This window comes from Poecilia reticulata, linkage group LG9, assembly GCF_000633615.1.
Source record: "Poecilia reticulata strain Guanapo linkage group LG9, Guppy_female_1.0+MT, whole genome shotgun sequence".
NCBI classification, from domain to species: Eukaryota; Metazoa; Chordata; class Actinopteri; order Cyprinodontiformes; family Poeciliidae; genus Poecilia; species Poecilia reticulata.
Window position 1 is genome coordinate 7,285,461 of NC_024339.1, and position 18,949 is coordinate 7,304,409.

The following is an 18,949-nucleotide window of genomic DNA, read 5'->3' on the forward strand; positions in this document are numbered from 1 at the left end:
TATATATATATATATATATATATGAGATATGTCTCATTTTAAGATTTGAAGTAAATGGAGCTGAATGAATACAAATTAGGCCACTGTTGCATCCCAACTGTAATGCATCCCAGCCATATTGCTCTACTCACTGCATAAAACAAACTTTTTAATCTCTCAGACCCAAAGTTGTCTTTTTTTCATTATTTATTTATTTCATTGAGAAATATTGAAGATGAGCAGTCAGGATGACGCTTTTTTTATTACCGACTTGGATGAGATCATATCTTGAGCAACAGAATAATCCTTATTTATTTGTGCTGGGCTTGCCCTCAAACTCTACTGAACTTGCATCATCAAATCTGCCATTCATCTGCAACTCACCCGGCACAGCCTGCAGTAGCAATTTTGCTTCTGGCTCTAATCAGCCACTTGTTGCCATTGGAGACAGCAGACACTAAGCCTGCCTGATCTGAGAGTGTGTGAGTGTGTGTCTGCGTGTGTATGGGCTAACAGACAGTCCTCTCTTTCAGTCCACGCCCCTCCACCTGGCTGCAGGCTACAACCGGGTCCGCATCGTTCAGCTCCTCCTTCAGCACGGCGCCGACGTTCACGCCAAGGACAAAGGGTGAGTGGCTCTCAAAAGAAGCGGACAAAACCACAGTGCCCAGTTTCCTTTAGTCATGTGTGCCTTGTCCTGCAGCGGCCTGGTGCCTCTTCACAACGCTTGCTCGTATGGTCACTACGAGGTCACTGAGCTTCTGCTTAAAGTAAGTCGAACTTTGTTGTATAGAAACAGGATTGAGAGCAACGTCTAGGAACAATGAGATTATCCAAGACGCGTTTTGTTTGGAAATGACTGTTTGAAACTCGGGCCTCAAAAAGCAATAATTTTAGTAGTAAATTATTTGATTGATTTTTATTCTGACAATTAATCGGATTTTTAAAAAAGTTGGCACACACTGCAGATTTTTTCAGTGAGCCACTTAACCTTATTTTATACAGTACTGGAAAGACAAAACACACAAATTAATTCCTTCTTAAATAAGAAATTACAATAACGGTATATAAAAACTTCTAACGTCACTATGTGAAAAACTGAAACCTTTTCTGCTTCACTTCACATCAATAGTCTGGGGATGATCTGCTTATTTGTTGGATTAACTGATTAATAATTGGATAGAAAAATGTGTTTCCTGGAATTATTTTAATTTTTTTACAAAATTTGAAACGCGTGAAGCTAAAACTGCCACTTGAGAAGCTTTTGGTAGAACATATTTACAGACAAAGATGTTTTTTTTTTTATCTTAAATGCAAAATGTGTATATTTTTTATACAGTTTTGGCTTAATTACTGATCTGAATGTATTGTTCTTTCAGCAAAATGGCCTTCTTTTGAGTCTCGGTTAACAATGAATTCATTACTGAATTAGTTGACGATTGTGTCAGAAATTAATTCATCTGATTAATCGTTACAGCCCTGCCTTAAGCAGGTTTTTAAACAGTAGGGCTCTCCTGAGTTGTGAAGTGCTCTGACGGGCTTTTCCTCCCGCAGCATGGAGCCTGTGTGAACGCCATGGACCTGTGGCAGTTCACCCCTCTGCACGAGGCTGCGTCTAAAAACAGAGTGGAGGTGTGTTCCCTGCTGCTGAGCCACGGCGCCGATCCCACTCTGCTAAACTGTCACAGCAAGAGCGCCGTGGACATGGCCCCGACCCCAGAGCTCAAAGAGAGGCTGACCTGTAAGTTTCTTCTCAGTTGGAGTCGACCTTTAGATTTAGGGTGGAGTAGAATGAATCTCAAATCTTTATATATATGTTTATTTGTCCATCTAAGCCAACTAAGCAGCAATGTTTATGCGTGGTAATTTTTTCACAGTGTCGAAAAGGTAGGAAAAATATAAGTAAGGTGGGAATATCAGTAATACTGATATTAGCCCAAATTTTCATTTTGATGCTTCAATAGGTTCCATGTTTTAATCCTGACTGCTGTAGAAAAGGTCATCTTTTGTGTTTAAAGCTTGAGTAAAAGTACTGGGAACACTAGAAATGTAAGCCAGGAAAACATCCATCATTGTTATGTGTCGGGTCCTTAAAGGCTGCAAGTTTTCAAACCAGCATCATTTTCCCATTTGCCTCTCTTTTTCAACATAGACGAGTTCAAAGGTCACTCGCTACTGCAGGCGGCCCGTGAAGCCGACATGGCCAAAGTGAAGAAGACTCTGGCTTTGGAGATTATTGGCTTCAAGCATCCTCAAAGCAACGAGACGGCTCTGGTGAGAAACAGAAGAGCTTTCCACTGCATTTTCAGCATCTTTTCACAGTTCAACATATGCCCAAGAATACTTTGTTGTTTTTTGTTTTAGTTTTTTCACCAGCATGGTTCTGTTGGATATTATGAAATGGTTTTTAGCAACAGATTTTAGTAGCACTGTGAGGTTTTAGTGGACTGATGTTAAAGGTGTGTATTCCAGCACTGCGCAGTGGCGTCTCCTCATCCGAAGAGAAAACAGGTGACAGAGCTGTTGCTTCGTAAAGGCGCCAACATCAACGAGAAGAACAAAGAGTAAGATGGCAATCTTATCGTATCTGTGTGGAATAAATAATACAATGAGTACGTAATGAAAACGTCACCAAACAAAATACTGAAGCTCCTCTCTTTAATGTTCTCCAGCTTCATGACTCCCCTGCATGTTGCTGCCGAGAGAGCTCACAACGACATCCTGGAGGTTCTGCAGAAACACGGAGCAAAGGTTTGTCACGTTTCTATCCCGCTCTGGTTGAAAAGTTAGAATTTGATGAGTTACTGGTTTGTGTTGCTGGTCCTGTAACTTCAGGTGAATGCAGCAGATACTCTGGGGCAGACGGCGCTCCACAGGGCGGCGCTGGCCGGTCACATCCAGACCTGCAAGCTGCTGCTCAGCTACGGAGCCGACCCGTCCATCGTGTCTCTACAGGGCTTCACCGCAGCCCAGATGGGAAACGAGGCTGTGCAGCAAATTCTGAACGGTAATCAGTGTCCCAGTTATTTCAGGGGATTTTTCATTTGTTTAGACTTTTATGGCAGTGTTGGGCAGATTTTATGGTGTCCAGATCTGAATTTTATTGCTTGGTTTTGGCTAATTGTCTTATTTATTGATCATTCTTTAATTATTTTTCCCAGAAAATGTTCCCACCAGGAATTCTGATGTGGACTACAGGTTCCTGGAAGCTGCCAAAGCAGGAGACCTGGACACAGTGCAGGTAAGTTCCCTGACTCAACAGAACATGCCATCAATTAGTTATTTTCACTAGATCGTAGAATTTTGTAACGGATTATAGATTTTTTTTTATTTTTATTTTTTATGTTGTAACCTGAAGAATTTGAATTTATATCAGTTACAACATCATTTAATTTCCCTTTGGGATCAATAAAGTATTTTTAAATTTGAATTTGAAAAATATCCACAGTTAAAGAGCTGTCTACAAATCCAAAAATGCATCAGAATTCTGCAAGTTGTAAGATGGAGTTATTTATACTAACTTTTTTTTTTCCACAAAAAAATTCACCCCAGTACTTTTTTTATTATCATATTTTCACACTCCAACATGTTGCTTACGTTCCTAATGCGTTTTTGCCTTTTGGCAGCAACTTTGCTCCCCTCAGAACGTAAACTGCCGGGACCTGGAGGGTCGCCACTCCACCCCCCTTCACTTTGCAGCCGGTTACAATCGAGTGGCCGTCGTGGAGTACCTGCTTCACCACGGAGCTGATGTCCATGCCAAAGACAAAGGGTTAGTGTTTTTAAACTTTTATCTTTTACTAGCAACACATCAGTTTTATTAGCTTGATTCTATACGTAAATGTTTTTTTTTATTTATTTATTTATTTTAGCGGCCTGGTTCCCCTCCACAACGCCTGCTCCTACGGTCACTACGAAGTGGCCGAGCTTCTGGTCAGACATGGAGCCTCCGTCAACGTGGCCGACCTTTGGAAGTTCACTCCACTTCATGAGGCTGCAGCCAAAGGAAAATATGAGATCTGCAAGTTGCTTCTCAAAGTGAGAGTCCATTGTGTTTCATGTACAATTTTCAAATGATGAATCTGAGGGGGCGGTGGGAATGAAGCCCTCTGCAAACTAAATATTCTGTGACGTGTTTTTCAGCACGGCGCTGACCCCACCAAGAAGAACCGCGACGGCAACATCCCTCTGGACATGGTGAAGGACGGGGACACGGACATCCAGGACCTGCTGCGTGGGGACGCCGCCCTGCTGGACGCTGCTAAGAAGGGCTGCCTCGCCAGAGTGCAGAAACTTTGCTCTCCTGAGAATATCAACTGTAGGGACGCACAGGGGCGCAACTCCACGCCTCTCCACCTAGCAGGTACAGAGCTGATTTAGGTTTAATGTTGCGCTTCTCCGAGTGTTATTGCTAAAACTATTCCTAGACTAGTATTTTTATTTATTTTTTTAAAGATTTTTACATTTCTTTTTTTTTCCCTCCTCAGCCGGTTACAACAACCTGGAGGTGGCAGAGTATCTCCTGGAGCATGGTGCCGACGTCAACGCCCAGGACAAAGGAGGATTGATCCCTCTTCATAATGCTGCTTCATATGGGGTCAGTCTCATGGGGGCGTTGATCATTTATAAACATGACTTTTGTTCCAATCCTGAGGTTAGATTTTGACTTTTTTATTTTTCATTACATAACTTGCATTTTCTGATTAATAATGATAATTAATCAATCTGTCCCTCCAGGATGTTGCAATGTTTTTTTTTTGTTTTTTTTTTTAGATTGTTGCAGCCTAAAATCACAGATTTTCGCAGCACCTTTTTCAAAACATTGCAAAGTTGCAAATTTTTTTTAAGCTTTTAAAAACATGATTTTAACGGAATTAATGTCTAAAGTGCAAATAACATGTTGAACTATTTACGCAGTACAAGCAAATCCTGCAGAACATCACAGCTGTTTTTAGAATTCAAATAAAAAAGGCAAATGTAATCGTTTAACGTCACATTTTCATCAGTTCAGCTTTCATGAGACGCCGTGGAACAGGAAGTTAAATTAGAAGGAGGTTGAGGGCATTGGTCAAAATTCAGCTGAGTTGCAGTGATTGGTCAGAAAAGAAGGAAATACAGACAACATTCAAGTTGATTGGTCAGATTTAGTGAAAAGTAAAAGTACTCGCAAAATTTACTACTTCAAGTTTTTCAGTTAAATTATCTGGGGTTTCTGCAAAAAAAACAAACTTTAATTTGAAAATTGATGCCTGTCCCACTTTTAAGAGCTGAAATCAATCTGTTGCTATGTTCCTGTTGTGCAGAATATCAGTTTGTTTTACTAAAACCGTTCCAGTGCTGTTGTGACGTAGATTTTGCTTTAGGAGTTAATGAACTCGAGCAACTTCTTCATCATTTTCCTCTTCTTTTTCTTCTTAACAGCACGTGGACATTGCAGCCCTGCTGATCAAATACAACACATGTGTAAACGCCACAGACAAATGGGCCTTCACACCTCTCCATGAGGCGGCCCAGAAAGGCCGCACGCAGCTCTGCGCTCTGCTGCTGGCCCACGGAGCTGACCCCACCATGAAGAACCAAGAGGGCCAGACGGCTCTGGACCTGGCCACGGTACGGCTCTCTGTAGGACAAACAGAGGTCATGTGTGGGGCAGGTGCAGCTTATTATTTTATTGAAATGACGGAAATGTTTTTTGGATTGTGTCTGAGTTTCTCCAGGCTGATGACATCAGAGCGCTCCTGATGGACGCCATGCCTCCGGACGCGTTACCCAGCTGCTTCAAGCCTCAGGCCACAGTGGTCAGTGCTTCAGTCATCTCGCCGGCTTCCACGCCGTCCTGTCTGTCAGCAGCCAGCAGCATAGACAACCTCGCTGGTCCGCTGACCGAGCTGGCCGCTGCCGCCGCTGTCGGAGCTTCTGGGGTGGCAGACGGAGCCTCAGGAACTGACCGCAAGGAAGGAGAAAGTAGGTTTACTGTGACGGTCACATGAAACACCAGGCAGTTTCATAAATGTACAGTGATTTCACAAAAAATATATGCATCCCCTTACAGATTTCTTCTATTTTTTATTTATTTTTTGTCACACTTCCAATCATTAAACAATTTCTTCTGTTGTCTTCTAATCCTAATAACTGGTTCTGCCAACTTTTGCAACAAAACTTGCAATCAAGTATTTGCAATAACTGTTGGTCTTTTTCTAAATGATCTACTTTAGAATTATACCACAGCATCTACATTTTATTCAGCTCTAATTAATGGATCCTGTTCATTAATGTCGAGTTAATGAACAGGATCCAGATGAGTTTGTTTCTCATCTGTTCTTGATTTTGTTTTAGATTCCAGGGTGATTCATTTCCTTTCTAGATCTTTCAGCTTTAGATTGTCACAGGTTTTTGATGCTGAAGATGGTTAAAATGGGTGGGGCCCATTTCTAGTAAACTCCAGGGCTTCCATAAAGCTGGATTAACGCTCAATCCGGGGTGCATTCAAGTCTAAAAATGTGTGGAAACCACTGGGGGGGCGCAGAAACCACTGCTCTAGGTTATATGTGTGTAAACAACTCCAAAAGAATATTTTCACATGGGGCCAAGTCTGTGTGGTTAGCTTTTCTCCCCTCAATAAACGAAATAATTTGAAGTGAAACATTTAAATTTGACTAATAAAAACAGAAAAACTATCTTTAAGGGAGTACATATCTTTCACAGTAGAAAGCTATGGAAAAAAAAATCTAAAGAATCAAATAGTTTTTAATGTCCTGTCTAAGGTCTTTCTGTTTGTTTCTTTGCAACATGCAACATAGTGACAATGTTGGACATGAACATAAGTCAGTTCCTGAAGAGCCTTGGCTTGGAGCACCTGAGGGACATATTCGAGAGGGAGCAGGTCAGTAAAAGCTTCATTATAAACAGAAACAATCCCTGTAACTCATAGGTACAACTCTGGTTACTCACCCAATCTTTTTTTGTGATGTTCATCGCCTCCAGATCACACTGGATGTGTTGGCCGACATGGGCCACGAGGAGCTGAAGGAGATCGGCATCAATGCTTACGGCCATCGACACAAGCTTATCAAGGGTGTCGAGAGGCTGCTGGGGGGGCAACAAGGTGGAGCATCCTGGGACATTGAACTGCCTGCAGCAGATGTTTTAGAAAAAAAATAAAACCCTTACTGGTTGTTTTCACTTTACAGGTGGCAACCCGTACCTGACATTCCACTGTGCCAGCCAGGGCACCATCCTGATCGACCTGTCTCCTGACGACAAAGAGTACCAGTCTGTAGAAGAAGAGGTATTGACCAGAAGTTTGCTTACCGTATAAATATATAGTGCTAAAAAGAATGATGTTATTTTGTTTGTGAGCTGATTGTCTTCAATTTAAAATTCTGTTTGTGTCTCAGATGCAAAGCACAATTAGGGAGCACAGAGACGGAGGCAATGCTGGTGGCGTCTTCAGCAGATACAACATAATCAAGGTAATTTTTTGGTTTTAATTCTGCAGATGAACCAAAGGAAAACAAAGTGTTTAACTAGTAGAGGCGGCCTTCTGACTAATGTGTGGTTTTTGTGCTGCACAGATTCAGAAGGTGGTAAATAAGAAGCTGAGGGAACGTTACACCCACCGGCAGAAGGAGATTGCAGACGAGAACCACAACCATCACAACGAGCGCATGTTGTTTCACGGTAACTTGCATTATGATCAGGATCCACTTCATAACTACGCACTGCTTATGGTTTGTCAGATAAAATGGTAATAAGATATACTGAACTTTTTAATTGTAACGGGACTAAATTAGGGGTGCATTGATAAATTGGCCCAGATTCCTTTACAAATAACGAGAATAAATGTTGCAAGGCACTGCACAAACTGTGTCCCATTTCCTTCAGGTTCTCCATTCATTAACGCCATCATCCACAAAGGCTTTGATGAGCGCCATGCATACATCGGAGGGATGTTTGGAGCAGGAATCTACTTTGCAGAAAACTCCTCCAAGAGCAATCAATATGTCTACGGCATCGGTGGCGGCACGGGATGCCCGACGCACAAAGACCGATCCTGCTACCTGTGCCACAGGTTGTTTTCTTCGCGTTTGGTTCTCTTGCTGCTTTTCTTCGACCAATAAGCCTGACCTCCCTGCTCTCATCCGTGTTTTTAGACAAATGCTGTTCTGTCGGGTAACTTTGGGGAAGTCCTTCCTGCAGTTCAGTGCCATGAAGATGGCCCACGCCCCTCCAGGTCATCACTCGGTAATCGGACGACCTAGCGTTAACGGTTTAGCGTACGCCGAGTACGTCATCTACAGAGGAGAGCAGGTAACAGAGAAATCAGGGCAAATTCTCTAATAGTTTCGTATGTCTTTTATGTCACTACTAACATGTTGCCATGTTTTCACTCAGGCCTACCCGGAGTACCTCATCACCTATCAGATCCTCAAACCAGAGAGCGCGGCCCAGTCTGCAGCGGCAGCAGAGCAGAAGTCCTAGTTACAGAACAACTGCTCGGCCGGACATAAGGACTCGATGCTTGATACTTTCACCTTTGTATTGAAATTATATGAAGACCTTTCTCACCACCAAACACATTTCCTTCCCAGCCTCCTGCCCAGTAGAAACCATGGTGACCAGTGCTTCATAAGGATATGCTGTATAATACTTTACTATTCTTGGTGATGACGTTATGTTTTTGCATCAACTGCATGTTATTACGGAAGCATGTAGGGCCGAGTAGCGTGCCTGGGTTAGTAGTTTGAATATCACTCCCCTCCATCCTCTTCACTCTTGACAGGAGGATGCTTGTTAAGACTTTGAAGTGTAAACATTTTGTCACCGTCGCTTTGTGACTGTGAAACCCACACCGCCTCGCCATGCCAACCAGAAACAGCGGGACTACTTCACCACCGAACAGGGGGTTTGTTCTCTTTAGGTGACTGTTTTTGAACGCTAAACAATAACACTACTGAAGAGATAACAATACAACATTACTTACTGATTTCCAAGAACCCTAAAACATAAACTAACATTTTTTTTGAGGTTTTATTCAGGGCAGCACACTCTTAACAGGGAAAGGGCTCAGTCAAATCACAGAATTTGAGACTATTATATTGCCAGTTCAATACGGATGTGCATGAGAGAGAATGCGTGTGCAAAGAAAGTCCTCATAGTCAAGCATGGTGAAACTGTTGTACATTTAAAAAAACATTTTGCGTTTCTGTGCTCCATACTTTAAAGTTGTAGATGTTGTAATGTGCTTGTGATGCCTTACAAGTGAAATACCCTGCAGCTGGTGAGCTCATCGAGGCACCCTCTGTCACCATGGTCTTACTCAGACATTCATGCAAAAGGATTTGCACTTTTACCTAGAAATCTATTTAAGTTATTTTGAATTAAAGTTGCAAATTACCAAGGGGGGGGGAGGGGATATTTGTACAGGTTGTGTAAATGGTTGTGTATAACTGTTGCTGTTTAACAGTTTCTTTGAGTTTAAATGTAAATGACATCTGAATCTTCCTCTCATGCCTTTGTTTCTCCCTTCTCTTTTTTTTTTTTTTTTTTAAATAAATGTCCTATTAATGACTCCTTGCTTTTCTGTTTGTAAGTTTTACGCTCTGATCCTGGACAGAAAAGACGGAAAAACAAGTGGTTTTTCTTTTTGTTTATTTTTAATTGTGGGGGGGGAAGAGGGTGCGTTCAAGGCAAAAATGTAAAACATTACTGTTGGCGTTAACTTCGTTTTCACCTTCACTGAAGACTACATTTACGTCGCGTTATATACGTCACCGTGTTCATGTGACCAGCTCACGATTATCTGCCTCCTGGTTGGTTGGTTGCATTTTAACTTGTTCTTCACCAGCACCAGCTCAGTATTTATAAGCTTGTACTACAAAAAACATGTTAAGAGGTTAGACCGATAGTTTTCTGTCACTTTGTGAGACATGTAAACGAACACGCCGGCGACAGTTAATTATGTGGAGGAGTTTGCCTTTTCTTGCTTTATTTTGGTGCTTCTGTGAAACTTCTGGCGCTTATATCATCACAGTTGACGCGAAACAACCAGAAAGAGAGCTCAGACCATTCTGGAGAAGCACTGGCTTCTGGTAGGTCGCTTTTGTCTTTCAAAGCGGTATTTTATTGAAGTTTCCGCTTATGCTAAAATCACCACCCTTGGTTCTGCTAGCCGCTGTGATGCGCATGCGCAAACATACCATACCTTACTTAGCAACTTTATTTATAAACCACTTTAAAACAAGCATCGCTGATACAAAGTGCTGTACATTAAAACACAACATAACAAAAAAATAAAAACTTGCAGTTTAAAAACAAACATGCAATTTAAAACTAGATCCTGCTGGAGTTGAAAGCCAAATAAAATAGATGGGTTTTAAGACGAACTTTAAAAGTGGACAGTGAAGGGGCCTCTCTAACCTGCAAAGGCAAGTCATTCCATAACTTAGGGCCCATGACAGAGAAAGTCCTGTCACCTCTGAGCTTCCTTCTGGATCTCGGTACCTCCAAGAATAGCTGATCTGCGAACCTGAGAGACCGATAGGGTATGTAGGGGTGAAGAAGCTCAGAGAGGTAAGCTGGGGCAAGATTATGCAGTGATTTAAAAACAAACATAATTTTAAAATGAATCCTAAAATATACAGGCAGCCAGTGAAGTGAGGCCAGGACAGGGGTCACATGTTCCGTCTTTCCCTTTTTCACTGTGTCACGTGTTTATAGTTTACAAACAATGTAAACTATCAACACGTGACACTGATTCAAGTTGGAAACAGGCTAAACCCTTGACAAGCTAAACATTTTTGTAAAAATTCAAAATGTAAGACATTTTGGCTTGAAATCATGTCACATGGGCCTATAATTTAAAACTACGTATTAGTGTCAGCCTCGTGTATTTAAAGCACAACTTCGGCTTTGTTACAACTTTATTCAGTTTGTGAAAATTGAATTGAAAAAAAATTATTGCTTTAAGCTTAATATTTGAAGGTAACCATCTTAAAGCTGATTCATTTGTGCGGCTCAAACATAGACATAATTATTTCACACTGAATTCAGAAACATCCTTCAAGATTGCAAAATATATTTATATATTTTTTTATTAGGCTTTTCTTGGGATTGAGTCCAGAGAGATGACGGCACGACACCACACTGAGAAGTCAAACCTGGACAGCATTAATCAAAACTCACAGATTCTTATAAAATATGTGATTAACAACAATTCAATTTGTTAAAACTAAAAAAAAAAATTCACCACTTTAGAAGAGTCCTATCTACTGTTGTTCAGTTCCAACCTGCATTCTACATTAATATTTTGTTTCCAATAAGCTAGACTTTTGTGTAATATTCTAAAGTGAAGTTATGTCTGCCAAGTGTGAATAAATGACTCAAGACTTCACCACAGAACTGTATAAATGTCAGAATTTTAAAACTGATAGAAGCTGCTAATTTTAAATATATTTTTCTTGTGCAGCCCTCCACTCCCTCACACCCAGGCTGACCAGTTTGACCTGAGCACCGACCAGCAGCTGAATTTGGCTTATGTGGGCTCGGTCCCTCACGGAGGGATCCGGCAAGTTAGGATCCACTGGATGCTGGAGCTGGTCACTTTACAGTAAGTACAAAATGTGGTTAATTATACGCTATAATTCATATTAGAGAAAGCATGCCTACTGCCATATTAAAACAAGTGGGATTTTTTTTTAAATTAATTTTTGTAGACATGTTGGAGGAAAACCTCAGTATAACTTCACTAAACTGGATGAGCTGATAGAACTGCTGTCAGATAATGGGCTCCAACCAGGTACTGTGCTCCAAACACACTGCCTTTGTTGTTGATAAATGTCGTCTTCATTGTGATGTTCTTCTGATAAATTCTTTTGATAAACTTCAGGTTTTGAATTGATGGGCAGCGTCTCAAACTACTTCACTGACCTGGAGGATAAAGCCCAAGTGGTTGAATGGAGAAATCTGGTTTATCTCATAGCCAAGAGATACATTGGTGAGTCTTTGTTTACTTAATAAGCTGCTTTACCTCAATCCTACCAGTCAAGTGTCCAATAAAATATTAAAATAGAAAAATAAAGGTTGAAACATGTAGGAGAATTTTTAAAAAGTCACTAGGTTTCACTGTTTGAAAGTGACATATTGAGGATCTCCAAGTCGCTGTAGCAACAATTGGATGCCATTTACATACCAGCTGATTGTTTGAGAGTGATCTCCTATTATTGTTAAACTAAACGTGTTGCTAAACGCTTGTGTGACTTTGGAACATTAATCTCAACTGGTTAGATAAGGATAAGATTCAGCTTTTTGGTAACAAACACTCCTCATAGGAGTCAAAGGAGAAATCTGAGGAAAAGAATCTCACGCACATTCACCCTCTGAATAAATGTCCTATAATTAAATGTTGAGTGTTTCCAAAATTTTATACTATTTGTTTTTTTGTTTCTTGTTTTTTTGTAAAATCATAAATTCTGTTTCTATTTAAAAAATATTGTTGCTCATTTTAAATTTCAGACAAATACGGCCTAGGAAGAGTTTTTCAGTGGAACTTTGAAACGTGGAACGAGCCCAATAATCATGACTTTGATAACGTCACCATGTCCATTCAAGGTAAACCCCAGAACACGTACATAACTGCATGCTGCATGTGTTGCACTAGAATTTAACTGCTCATAGCGGAGAAACATAGTCACCAACAGACATTAATGATGAAGGCCTCACTCCAGATCAGGCCTCACTGCAGATCTCTGTTGAACGCACATTTCTTTAGGGTTTCTAAATTACTACGATGCGTGTTCGGAGGGGCTGCGCGCTGCCAGCCCGCTCCTGAGGTTCGGCGGTCCCGGAGACTCTTGCCATTCTGCCCCCCGCTCTCCGTACTGCTGGGCCATGCTGCAGCACTGCTACAACGGCACCAATTACTTCACCGGAGAGACGGGCGTCAGGATCGACTACATCGCCCTGCACAAGAAGGCGGGTATATGCATAATATACTGTTAGATCACAGGTTAGCATCTAATCAAAATGTTTATCAAAGGGGGGCACTGTGGTCAGAGTGGGAACCCCCGTCCTTGGTTCCTTTGACGTATGTCTTTCTGATTGCTATCAAATAAAGGTCACTCGTACTGACAAAAACGTTTAAAGAAAAAACTTTATTGAAGTATTTTAAGTAGAACTCATGAAATGACTCATTGCACACACAGTGGTTTGTTTCCGCTGTTTGTTTCTGTTTATTTTGATGATCATGACTTGAAGCTCAGCACAAAGCGAAACTGTCCACAGTCAACAACCTGACTCTTCCTCAAACTCTTGAAAGGGTTTTGCTTCACCCAGGCTGCAGATGTCCCTGTTAACTTCTGCACCTTTTTCAGCCAAACTTGGTTCTTTTACTCAGTTTTCTATCAATATGATTCCATACAGCAGTTTTTGAACAGTACTTTTGTGCCTTAAAGACTTCACATGATTCTCCTTACAAACACTAAACTGTGTTTTCTTTCCCAGGGATGCCGGGTTCGACCCAGACTTTTTTTTCTTGTGTGGTGTTTGTCAAATATACAATATTTTTTTAGAATCGTCATTATTATGCACACCCTCACGTTATTATAAAGACCATAACAAAATATTGCACTTGTGTTTTTTAAAATGTTTTATTATTGGTGCTATGTGATATTTTTATTTTCTCATAAGCTGAATTTGGAAAAGTCATAAGATAAGAATTTAGATGAAAAGAATTAAACATTTGAAATCGATCAGTTTGTGTGTAATAAATCAGTGTAATTATGTAATAACAGTACTTTTTGAATCAAATCAGTGGAATAATTACATTTGTTAATGATATTTTTATGAATTGAGATGAAGCTGCCATATAGAAAAAGCTGACTCTCTGTTTCTGTCTCCCAGGGAGGGGGCTTCTCTTTGCCCATTCTCCAGCAGGAGCTCCAGACAGTAGGGGAGATCCAGGAGCGCTTCCCCAGCTTCCGCAGCGTCCCCGTCTACAACGATGAGGCCGACCCTCTGGTGGGATGGTCCAAACCTCAGGAATGGAGGGCTGACGTGACGTATGCTGCAATGGTGGTAAAAGTAAGGCAAAAAAACAATGTAAGTGCAGACAAAATAATTAATAATTCACCACTTACTCAGATTCCATCTCTTCTTCTCCAATCAGATAATAAAGCAGCACCAGGATCTGCTTCTGGCTAACCCCAATAACACCATCAACTACACCCTTCTGAGCAACGACAACGCCTTCATGAGTTACCACCCGCACCCCTTCACTCAGCGCACGCTGACCGCTCGTTTCCAGGTCAACAACACCCGGCCGCCTCATGTCCAGCTCGTCCGGAAGCCCGTCCTCACCGTCATGGGCCTGCTGGCTCTGCTAGGTGACGTTCTCAAGGGTCAGGGTGTCTCTACATCATTAAAAAGTCTTAGTTTTGTGTCTCTAAACTTAAAATGTTTTAAATTCATTAAAGAAGATGTAAGTTGACCTTAAATACGGTAATCACAGGTCTTAAATTTTGTTGTGATTGGACTATGTAATTTTCACAGGTTTTTTATTACAGGACTTTTCTATAGGCAAACGTTTCAGTCACACATAGACATCTTCTCACACTGCATCCAGAGTCTTGAGGCGGTTAATGCTGCCAGTAGCAAACTGCTAATACTTGTTAGCTAGCTTATTTGTGTCATCATGGGTAGTTGTAAATTTACTGGCAGTTTGCCACTGACTCGCTTCCCAACCCATACCACGTGCATTTTGTTCAAAAAAGCTTGACACTGTGTGGGTTAAGACTGTACAGCAGTGGTCCCCAAAGTCGGTCCTCGAGGGCCGGCATCCTGCATGTTTTAGTTCTCTCCCGTGGCAGTAACAACCTTTTCAGCATGTCAATGTTCTTCTTTGGCCTTCAAATGAGCCATCATTTGATCCAGGTGGCTAAACCAGGGAGAGAACTAAAACATGCAGGATGCCGGCCCTCGAGGACCGACTTTGGGGACCACTGCTGTACAGTGTGAGAAGCTCAAAACGGCTCCCAAGAGCTACAAAAAGACCCCAGACATTTCATAAATTTGGTACTCTTAAAAAAAAAAAAAAAGTCATTTTTTTGTACGTTTCTGTGGCAATTGTGACAAAGAGCTTAAATCTTATTCATGTCGGTCTTAAAATGGACTCATACAGTTTTCAATTTGAGTATGTGACACATGCAGAAACACCAAAACTATCAAATCTTATAAAATTTTTCCTCAGAAGAACAGTGTGATTCAGGAACGGTGATTTTTTAAAATGTTTTAATGTTATGTAATGATTTGTTTTAATGTTTTAATGTTAGCACGCCGCTAATATTGTACTCCTGCACGTCATCCCTCTTTAAGGAGAAACACAAGTCCTGGCTCAGGTTTTAAACTCTGGACATGAAGAAAACAGCACCGTGGGCGTTCTCGCCAGCACCCACAGACCCATGATCCATGGTGGGTCCGACAGCTGGCAGGCGGCCATCCTGGTCTACAACAGCGACGACAACAGCACTTCCCAACGCATCGATGACGTTACAGTCGAGCTGAAAGGACTAGCTGAGCAGAAGGGTGAGCTTTTAACAAAATCCTGCAGCTTAGATAAAACGTTTCAGTCCAGCTCAGTATCTGTTTGTTATGCAGGTCTGGTGTATGTCACCTACTACCTGGACAATAATGTTACCAACCCGCACCAGCTGTGGCAGAGCATGGGCAGCCCCGACTTCCCCACCGCGCAGCAGTTCAGATGCCTCAGGAGCGTGGAGGTAATTATTTCTAAATAGGACCATCTAAACAAGATTTTAATTCTGGATGCAAAAAAAAAAAAAAATTTAATCTGCAGCTTCTGACCCACTGATGATGTGATACTGTTAGGACCCCCGGATCGACGGACCTCAGATATTTCGTCCTGGCGACACACTGACTCTAAAAGCCAAACTGTCCGTTCCCTCCGTCCTCCTCGTCCATGTTTGTGCCCGGCCTGAGGTCGGACCAGACCAGGTTGGAAAAAATTTAAGTCTTTGTTCTGAACAGGCTGCAGTAATGACACACACTTATTCATTCTTATGTGCTTACAGTGCCTTGCAGTCATGTCCTTTTGAACTTTTTTCTTTTTTACGTTGTGTTACATTTACTAAAAACAATCTGATTGGTCACGATTTTGTGTGATAAATCAAAACAAAGTAAACGTTAATTATGACATTGATCGAGAAGGTTTCTAACATTTTTTTCCGAAAAGAAATCTGAAAAGTTTGACATAAATTTGTATTCAGAGGCTTTTATTCTGTCAGCTCTAAACAAAATCTAGTTCAACCACCTGCCTACAGAAGTGCCTTGATTAGAAATGGAGACCACCACCATTGAGTCTGTGTTTATACCATGACAATATGTGATATTAATATGAATATTTTAAGGCCCTGTAGCCAAATAAGTTTTAGTTAGCACTCTGTTTTTTACCACACGCTGTGTTTTGTCTTTGTCAGGTCAATGGTTTGCGCTTCATCCGGATCACCAAAGGCCAAGTCCTCGTTATCTGGTCAGATCACTGTGTTGGTTCAAAGTAAGTGCAATATTTAATATATTTCTCTTTCTTTGAATTTGACTGTTTTATTCAAGGAAAATGCATTAAATGAGTCCTTTCAAAGGTTAGGCGGTAACCTTCACTCCTGACTCCCTATTTTGTAGATGCATCAAGACGTTTGAAGTAGAATTTTCTACGGACCAGAAGGAATTCAGTCGGGTTAATGCTCAGGACACCATTTTTACGTCTTATGTCCACTCACCAGGTGACATACCTTTATTTTCCCTAGTCCTTTTTTTCTGTTGTTTTTGGGGGATGTGATATAAATTCTGACCTTCACTGCAGCCTAAGAGCTGGTAGTTTAGTCTGTCTATCATATTTGTGTTGCAGTGGACCAGACGGTTGGGGGTCTGTACCGAGTCCGAGCTGTGGACTACTGGGGGCGGCCCGGACCCTACTCTCTGCCGGAGAGGTTTTCAGATGGGGAGTAGAAGGTGTAAATGCAAACAGTAGCACATTTTAGAGACGTTTAGTCTGCTGATTTCCATTTGTGGCTTGTTGAGCGAAATCACACCTCAGAAGACGTTACAGACGCATCTGACTTCTTTACGAACATAAAAAAAACTCACATATTGAATTATTGCTATTTTATATGAACTTGTTCACATAAAGATTTTTACAAAAACAAAAGACTACTACTTTTTTTTAAATAAAATTTATTGTCAGCAGCACAGATCAGTTCACATCAGATGTTACCCGTCAGTGAGTTACGACAACATTCTTTGAGACATTCGTACTATTTGTTGGATTTTGCTTTGAACTACCGTGGAAGTGTGTTGTGGCGTTACATTGGAGTGCAGGATTCATCAGAAAACTAAGTTGAGAGTGTAGCATTGCACAATTCCCCTGTGAAGAGCTGCGTCTTCATCCTGGGCATTTCAGTCGGCCCAGATTAATAAAGTGCAGTCGCCCAGCCACCATCAGCCTTGAAGCTGTTTAACATGCCCCTGTTGAAGAGAAACAAACACCTTTTAAGTTTAAATTCTCTGTATAACCTTTATATTGCAAGTCAAATGTCTGCATGTTTGCATGTCTGCTTGTTGCATACCTGACTGCAGCACGGGCTGGAACTGTCCGGCCATGCAGATTTCCTCCTGCTTCTGCCGGACGACTCTCTGGATGGCTGGGGGAAGGCCGCGAGGGTTGCGGGAGAAGACCAGCGCGTAGCCGTCCTCGCAGCTTCCGTCCTCCTTCAGGGTGCGGCAGGCATATGTGATGGCATAGTTGTCGTAGTCTGTGTCGATGATCCAGTAGTTGTCCCCTGGCAAAGCAGAGGGAGATGTTAGTCTTGACTACACTGAGATAGAGGAGGATAAAACATGCAGCTCTCTTAGGCTTACCGCCGCTGGACAGGTAGCTGGCCAGCCCTTGGTAGTTCATGAACATCTTGCCTGGTGTGTTGGGGTCAGGGACTGAGTACTGAGCAGCCATGTCTGCACAGACAACCCAGAACCTGGACGTGGGATAGAGTAAGAACATTACAGCTGAAATGCTGGGAGTTGTGTATTGTACAGATTTCAGTCTAATAAGTTAAAAAAAAAAAACCAACCCAAAGAGAGTGACTCTGCCTCTGGAGGAGGCCACCATGGCACCGTCGTCCCCAACAGTGTACTCAGCAGAGATGTTGTCCTGCAGGAACAAACCCTCAGGGTCCTTCTTCTGCAGGGCGTACCATTTACCTGCATACTGCCAAGGAATAAAGATAAACAGATACATTAACAGAGATTTCATTAGATTAGTACAGCTGAATTAGCAAAATGCAAAAAGATGATCACACTCTATGCTGATGATATTGTTCGTTATAAGGAGAATGGTATTCTAGAAATGGGAATAGAAGTTATTATGTACTCACCCTTTGGGGATCAAAGTCTTGTTTAACTGTGAATCTGTCCACCACACAAGAGGCCAGGCTCTGTTCCACACAGGCCAGGAAAAGCATCACCAACCCAAAGAGCTGGAAGTCCATTCTAAGTCAAGCCAAGAAAGAAACCTGGTTGCCTTTCGCCTTTTGAAATCTCCGCATATGGCTTAAAAGTAAAACAAATCAGTTTCTCTAGCAATGGGAGTTTCTGTAAACCTCTTATTGGTCCCCGGAGGCATCATTTCCTTACCTGAGGTGTAGAGGAAATCCACGGAAAGCTTGCAGTTCAGAGATGTGTTGCCGTGTTTGAGCTGTGCCGAGCAGCCTGCGAGCGAGCCTTTTATACGGGAGCCACTGATTATTCTCACTTCTTCAGCCTAAATGTAGATTTTAAATCTTGCATTAATCCAGTTATAGAAATCCCTGCCTGTAAGCTGATGAGCCTTCACGTTCAGGAGCATGCAGGGTTTATGTAATTTTTTTTTTTTTTTTTTTTGCCAGGCTGCAGTTGATCATGGCGG

The 18,949-nt window shown here is 41.7% G+C and overlaps 3 protein-coding genes across 6 annotated transcripts in view; 2 read left to right on the forward strand and 1 right to left on the reverse strand.

The window, feature by feature from the left end:
- The window catches only part of LOC103469721 (tankyrase-1), a 17,097-nt gene extending 7,548 nt beyond the window's left edge, over positions 1-9,549 (forward strand). For all 3 annotated transcript variants that reach the window (XM_008417592.2, XM_008417593.2, XM_008417594.1), the window contains 22 exons: positions 513-607; positions 683-749; positions 1,534-1,720; positions 2,132-2,253; positions 2,452-2,543; positions 2,652-2,730; positions 2,815-2,986; positions 3,141-3,220; positions 3,606-3,751; positions 3,852-4,017; positions 4,123-4,342; positions 4,467-4,576; positions 5,401-5,589; positions 5,697-5,943; positions 6,780-6,862; positions 6,964-7,084; positions 7,170-7,267; positions 7,377-7,451; positions 7,554-7,659; positions 7,864-8,050; positions 8,133-8,289; positions 8,374-9,549. In XM_008417592.2, the coding sequence (XP_008415814.1) occupies positions 513-607; positions 683-749; positions 1,534-1,720; positions 2,132-2,253; positions 2,452-2,543; positions 2,652-2,730; positions 2,815-2,986; positions 3,141-3,220; positions 3,606-3,751; positions 3,852-4,017; positions 4,123-4,342; positions 4,467-4,576; positions 5,401-5,589; positions 5,697-5,943; positions 6,780-6,862; positions 6,964-7,084; positions 7,170-7,267; positions 7,377-7,451; positions 7,554-7,659; positions 7,864-8,050; positions 8,133-8,289; positions 8,374-8,460 (2,886 nt within the window). In that variant the 3' untranslated portion in view covers positions 8,461-9,549. The remainder of the gene's footprint in view (positions 1-512; positions 608-682; positions 750-1,533; positions 1,721-2,131; positions 2,254-2,451; positions 2,544-2,651; positions 2,731-2,814; positions 2,987-3,140; positions 3,221-3,605; positions 3,752-3,851; positions 4,018-4,122; positions 4,343-4,466; positions 4,577-5,400; positions 5,590-5,696; positions 5,944-6,779; positions 6,863-6,963; positions 7,085-7,169; positions 7,268-7,376; positions 7,452-7,553; positions 7,660-7,863; positions 8,051-8,132; positions 8,290-8,373) is intronic.
- A 248-nt stretch (positions 9,550-9,797) lies between these two features.
- On the forward strand, positions 9,798-17,163 carry idua (alpha-L-iduronidase). 2 transcript variants are annotated; one of them, XM_008417590.2, is made up of 14 exons: positions 9,798-10,070; positions 11,447-11,587; positions 11,694-11,776; positions 11,867-11,974; positions 12,493-12,588; positions 12,749-12,951; positions 13,879-14,058; positions 14,144-14,360; positions 15,349-15,558; positions 15,631-15,752; positions 15,862-15,987; positions 16,470-16,546; positions 16,672-16,772; positions 16,898-17,163. In XM_008417590.2, exons 1-14 carry the CDS (start codon positions 9,940-9,942, stop codon positions 16,996-16,998), a joined length of 1,896 nt encoding a protein of 631 aa, XP_008415812.1. In that variant the 5' UTR covers positions 9,798-9,939; the 3' UTR covers positions 16,999-17,163. The 2 variants fall into 2 exon arrangements, with proteins under 2 accessions (XP_008415812.1, XP_008415813.1); XM_008417591.2 differs by having other exon boundaries at positions 13,912-14,058.
- A 43-nt stretch (positions 17,164-17,206) lies between these two features.
- Positions 17,207-18,790, reverse strand: LOC103469718 (purpurin-like). Its single transcript, XM_008417589.1, has 6 exons — positions 18,679-18,790; positions 18,420-18,534; positions 18,117-18,253; positions 17,908-18,020; positions 17,616-17,828; positions 17,207-17,514 (listed from the first exon to the last, which is right to left on the reverse strand). Exons 2-6 carry the CDS (start codon positions 18,531-18,533, stop codon positions 17,504-17,506), a joined length of 588 nt encoding a protein of 195 aa, XP_008415811.1. The 5' UTR covers position 18,534; positions 18,679-18,790; the 3' UTR covers positions 17,207-17,503.
- Positions 18,791-18,949: the final 159 nt, after the last annotated feature.